The sequence below is a fragment of the Atta colombica genome, unplaced genomic scaffold (genome assembly GCF_001594045.1).
Source record: "Atta colombica isolate Treedump-2 unplaced genomic scaffold, Acol1.0 scaffold150, whole genome shotgun sequence".
NCBI lineage: Eukaryota > Metazoa > Arthropoda > Insecta > Hymenoptera > Formicidae > Atta > Atta colombica.
The window spans coordinates 2,172,442-2,178,757 of NW_017259240.1; the positions used below are offsets into that span (position 1 = coordinate 2,172,442).

The window sequence follows — 6,316 nt, forward strand, 5'->3', positions numbered from 1 at the left end:
TTGCAAATGAATTATATATATTTAATTTACTTATTTAATTATTTTAAATTGTAAATAACTGATTCTTTAAACTAAAGAACTTAAATTTATAATATAAAAACTAGTTGTCTTGGGTTATCAAAAAATTTTTCTACATTGATTTCTAATTCTTTTTTTCAAAATTAATTTCTTATAAATATTTAAGCATAATCCTATGTATATTTTTTTTATATCTTTGTCTTTTTTTCCTTCTTTAAAATTTGGTGGGAAGGGGGAGGGCACGGTCTATTTGTCCTTTCCTAGCTACGGTTATGTAGCTCAATAATATAATTATTGGATATTATTATTTAAGATATGGAATTTAAGATAATAATGCCCAATATTGAATATTGACACATAAGTATTAACGCGCGAAACTCGTTCCGTAGATTAGGTACACCATTGCTGCTGGGTGGTCTTTTGCGCTACTTCCGGAAGGATTCAGTTGAACCGTATGAAAATGCTCTATGGTTTGGAGCTGGTATCTGTATCGCAACTGGCATGAATGTGATAAGTGGCAATCAGACGATCTTTGGCGCTTTCCACGTGGGTGCCAAAGTTCGCGTAGCCGTATGTTCCGTGGTATACAGAAAGGTTGGTCACTCGGAACAACATAATTAAAAAATTTGATGAAATATAATGTATAAAGTGAGAGGAAACAAAAAGTGAATGCAAAAGACGTATAAGAAGAACTCTATAAATCTTACTTGCTCGCTTTTTTTCAAAGTAAACGTTTCTTCATCACATGAGAAAAAGTAGAAGAAATGAAATATAACAAAAGACTAAATAAATCAGTTTTTTAAAATTTTTTAAATTTCCTAATAAAAAATTCTTTTTTTTAATAGACTATTATGATCAATTTTAACATACAATGTAACCAAAAAATTTGTTCACAAAATTTTGTGTTATCAAATTAATATATTTATAAAAAAATCATAATCTGGTGGACATAGAAACATTCTAAAAACATTTTCGTCAATTATTTTAAAATATTTAATCTTTCTTCTATGAAATGCTTTGAAAATATTTCATAAATATTACAGTACAAATATTTATGAATATTTCCTATCGATATAAATATTTGAATATATCGAATATATTAAATTTCTTTTGCGAATTTATCAGTATATTGATTTCCAGATTATGTAACGGATATTCTTCTTTTGTTTCTTAGGCTCTGCGTCTGAGCAAAACTGCACTGGGCGAGACAGCACCCGGAAAAGTAGTTAATCTAGTGGCCAATGATGTCAATCGATTCGATCTCGTCTCCATCTTTATTCATCATATGTGGTCAGCACCTCTCTCCGCTCTGATCGTTGCTTATATTCTTTATCAACAGGTCGGCTATGCTGGCCTCATCGGCATCGCTGCAATCTTTGTAGTTGTACCGATCCAATGTGAGTTTCGTGTCATCATCAATAAATTTATATAAAAGCTCTATTTTTAAATCATCATTAATTGTAAGTAAGAAGAAACACCAACTAATCAAAGTTAGAAGGAGGAATAATTAATTTTATACGTAATTTTATTTCACATTTTACTTCAGATGACTGCGTGCCAATTATTTTCGGACTTGAAACACAATCAAACTGAATAATAATAATCCCATAAATTAAATACGATCGTCGATTTAAAGAACCTTTAAAACTCTATTTTTTTTAATTTATGGAAAATAAATGTAAAATATTGCCTTGTAAATCCGGGTAGAGCCTTTTTATGTCATTTTGCAAGCTATTTTGTCAAGTGTTCACCAATTCTTACTCTTGGGATTTTAGCTTACACTGGCAAGTTGTCCTCAAAGTTTCGTCTCCAGACTGCCATCAAGACCGACGAACGGGTCCGGTTGATGGACGAAATCATTTCCGGGGTGCAGGTGATCAAAATGTACGCGTGGGAGAAGCCATTCTGCGCTATGGTGGAGCTGGCGCGTAAGCTTGAACTTCGAGTGGTCACCAAGAGCTCGTACATTCGCGGCATTTATATGACCTTCAATCTCTTCACAACTCGTATGGCGCTTTACTGCACCCTCATCGCCATGCTGATGCTCGGCGACAATCTGACTGCCGATAAAGTCTTCGTCATTTCATCTTATTTCAACATTCTTGCACATACTATGACTGGCATGTTTGTGCGCGGCTTCGCTGAGTTGGCTGAGTGTATGGTGGCTATACGTAGGCTCCAGAGTTTCCTTATGTTCGACGAGTTCCAAGGCAGCAACGTTGTCTCCAAGGCGTCTGCTAGCTATGTCAATTCAGATCTCAAGCGGTTCTCCAAACCGGATCTACCCTACATCGATGATGATGATGATGATGTGGATTCACATGGAGATTTGGATGAGAATAACGACCGCAGAAAGCAAAATGGTCTATTGATTGTTGCCAGCGATTTGTTGAAAAACACTGTTAATTTTGTTGAAGGTAAAGAATTTCAGAAAAGCATATAATTTATACTTTATACAAATATAACATATATAAATATTATATAAATATATTCAAAGAATACTTCAAATCTGACATATTTTAGAAGCTAAAAAAAAATAAAATTATTTATTTTAATAAAATAATATTTTTAAGATATTAAGTAAAGTTACAAATTTTTACACACAATTTCTTTTAAAGGTCTTTCTGGAGATATGTATTTTCTAAAATTTTTAAAAAATTTTATGAGACATATTGTATTGCTTGAATATTTCCAACATTCTTTTAATATATTCTCAAACTTGAAATAAAATTATTATTATTTAGAAAATAAACAATCCATATACAATATGAATAACTGGGCCATCAATATGATCAACGTTACTGCCAAGTGGGAGGAGAAACAATCGGAGAACACTCTGGAGAATCTGAATCTGGAAATAGAAAAGGGCAAGTTGTATGCGGTGATCGGCATGGTGGGTAGCGGCAAGAGTTCTTTCCTGTCCGCGATTCTCGGAGAGATCAGTTTGACGGAAGGTCAAGTGAAGGTCAACGGCGGCGTCAGTTACGCTAGTCAGGAGGCTTGGGTTTTCGGTGCTACCGTCCGACAGAACATACTCTTCGGACAGTCCTACGAGCGCCAACGGTATCAGAAGGTGATCAAAGCTTGTGCCTTGGTACACGACTTCAAACAATTTCTGCAGGGTGACCAGACCGTTGTAGGTGAACGAGGTACCTCGCTATCCGGTGGTCAAAAAGCTAGGATCAATTTGGCCAGAACTCTGTATAGACAGTCGGACATTTACTTACTGGATGATCCTTTGAGCGCGGTGGGTGATTATCAAACGAGTTAATAATTTACTCTTTTAGGCGTATATATTGTATTATTGTTCATTACATTATAACTTCACTGTATGTGAAAAACAACATATTTTACTGGAATCAAATAATTTTATATTTTCTGTATAATTAGTGCGAGATCTTTCTCTTTTTTGATGAACGATAATTCCTCTATAAGACATAGTATTCCTAGAATGTTATATGAATATTGTAAAAGATAAAATAATATTCACTTTCTAATATTGTGTGTTTATGGATGGTGCAGGATTTTAATTGAATTCTGATGAAAGACTCTGTTTGAAATTCCAGGTTGATGCACACGTCAGCAAGCATCTGTTTCAAGAATGCATTCAGAGATATCTTGCCGGAAAAACAAGAATCTTGGCGACGCATCAACTGCAATATATAAAGGGAGTGGACGCCATTATATTACTCGAGCAAGGAAAAATGAAGTACTTTTCGCATTATCAGGATTTATTAGAGTATCGACCTGAATATGGAATACTCCTGGCAGCAGAGAATGAAGCGATTGACGATTCATCTTTAGAAAAAAGTATAAACATACGACGACAGTTTTCTTCTTCGAGTAACAGAGTAAGTGCTGCAAATATGTACAAAATTATGAAGAAGAGAGAGAAAAAGAGAGAGAGGAGTTTGAGAAAATATAATTTTTATTTTTTTTATATTATTTTTATATTGCTTTAATGGTTTGGAATTGAATCTTTATAGTAATAAATAATATCTGAATAAAAAGAAATGCACACTAATATTACTGAGGATAAAATTTCTTCAATAGAGTCGAACTCCGGAAGCCAGTAGCGGCGGCACTGATGACGAGGAGGAAGACGAAGATCCTGAAAAATTGAACGACGGTCTTGAGGGAACATCACGTGACCTGGTTAAGGGTCCTATATTTATCAAATTCTTCCAAACTGGTGCCAATTTATATATTGCTTTTACTGTTCTGTTTCTGTTCATCATTACGCAATTTATTGTCAGTCTCAACGATTACTTTGTGCCTTTCTTGTGAGTATTTGTGTTATCGGAAAACTGTTTTTTAATTGTTTAAGGAATCGTTTATTGAATAAACAATTATTTATTACATATATTTATTACATATATTTTTTTATGTAGATTAAAGTATTTAAAAACAATTCATGAAAATATTTTTAAAATGTCTATGTCAACCAGATTGTGTCGAAAAATGTTTGCAAAAATATTTTTAAAAGATTTGCATGCAAATATATTCAATAATACATGTTGTAAAATTTCTTAAGAATATTTTACTTGAATATGTTACTTGAAAAATAACTTCCAGAAATTATCAGGTTCGAGAATTAATTTTTATGTAGAACTAAAAGATCACAAAAATATAGAACTAAAAATATTCTCATATTTGAAACAAAGGCATACGAATCATATTTTTTGCCATGAATCATATTTTTTTTCGTTCAATAATAATAATTTTTCTTTTTGATTAAACTCCTTTAGAGCCAATTTTGTGGAAACGCGAAACTACGAAGCCAAGCATTTTATCCTGAACCAAACGGAAGACGTTTTCGTAAACACGACGAACATAAATGAACTCAGTGCTATCGAGGATGAATCAGTGATTAATTATGTCTACATCTACACTGGCATTGTGCTAACTATCTTCTTTCTCGGAATCACCAGATCGCTAGTCTTTTACAAGACCTGTATGACGTGCAGTCAGCGCTTACACGATATGATGTTTAGTGCATTAATTCGTACAGGAATGCGATTTTTTGATACTAATCCAAGCGGTAGGATTCTCAATCGATTCTCTAAAGACATGGGCGTGATCGACGAATTATTACCTAAAGCAATCCTGGATGCCGGTCAGATGAATATGTTGATGTTCGGATCGCTGGTAATGACCTGCGTGGTCAATCCTATCTTCTTGGTGCCTGTCGTGATTATCGGTGGGATATTTTATTGGATCCGCAAGGTTTACCTCAAGACCAGCAAGAACATTAAGCGATTGGAGGGAATAAGTATGTCTGCCTTTCTTACGCTTTTTTTATTCTAATCCTCAACATTTATCAAAATGTTAGTTATATACAGAGTGTTATTGAATTTTCCAAACAAACTTTAATGATATGTTCTGTGAATTAAAATAAGAAAAAAAGTTATATAAATATAAGTTTCAAAAATGCTTTATTTAAAAGTTACAGTAAAAATATGAAGTGTGCAAGAAACAATTTTTATATAAGTTTGCATTTCGAAGTGCTCATGTTAATATATAAGTTTAATCATTAATATAATTTTTGAGTTTATTACTTTTTTTGCGAGGAAATCTTCAGGTGCTTGTATGTATATACATGTTACTAAATTGAAAAATTCATTTTATTTTCGTATATTTTCTACTTTTGATATTTTCTTTTCTTGCTTATTTATTCTTAAATTTCATTTTCTCAATTATATTGATGATTTTCTTAAATAACAATATTTCTCCTTATTATTTGATTTTTAGTTTTTAGTCATTTGAGCCGTTTTTTTATTATTTTTATTAAAGCAAATGTATCGTGCTTTTATTTAACATAAAGATATATTTCTTGAAGACATGATTTTTTTGTGTTTCAGCACGCTCGCCGGTATTCACTCATTTGAACGCGACGTTGAATGGTTTGACGACCATTAGAGCATATTGCGCTCAGGACATACTGAAACGTGAATTCGACAAGTTACAAGATGTACACACATCTACCGCTTATATGTACATCGTGACTAGTACAGCATTTGGATTCGCTCTGGACGTATTCTGTTTTTTCTTCACTTCACTCGTCACTTTTAGCTTTTTGTTACTCAATCAATGTAAGCATCAGTTCTCCCAATTTTTGTCGAATAGTTTTAAATATAAATATAAAAAAATAATACAAAATATTTTTTAATATTTTTTATGAAAAATATATTAATTTATTAAGAATCACATAGTATATAAATAAGTGCAACATGAAAATTTCATTTAAAACAGAATTATTTAAAAAAATTTTCTAAATTAATACTAGAATTACTAAATA

The 6,316-nt window shown here is 32.3% G+C and overlaps 1 protein-coding gene across 2 annotated transcripts in view; it reads left to right on the top strand.

The window, feature by feature from the left end:
• Window positions 1–6,316, top strand: part of LOC108685343 (multidrug resistance-associated protein 4-like) — a 25,550-nt gene that overhangs the window by 15,842 nt on the left and 3,392 nt on the right. For both annotated transcript variants that reach the window (XM_018190089.1, XM_018190088.1), the window contains exons 6-13: window positions 408–612; window positions 1,193–1,415; window positions 1,794–2,435; window positions 2,763–3,265; window positions 3,585–3,869; window positions 4,072–4,301; window positions 4,767–5,290; window positions 5,880–6,110. In XM_018190089.1, the coding sequence (XP_018045578.1) occupies window positions 408–612; window positions 1,193–1,415; window positions 1,794–2,435; window positions 2,763–3,265; window positions 3,585–3,869; window positions 4,072–4,301; window positions 4,767–5,290; window positions 5,880–6,110 (2,843 nt within the window). The remainder of the gene's footprint in view (window positions 1–407; window positions 613–1,192; window positions 1,416–1,793; window positions 2,436–2,762; window positions 3,266–3,584; window positions 3,870–4,071; window positions 4,302–4,766; window positions 5,291–5,879; window positions 6,111–6,316) is intronic.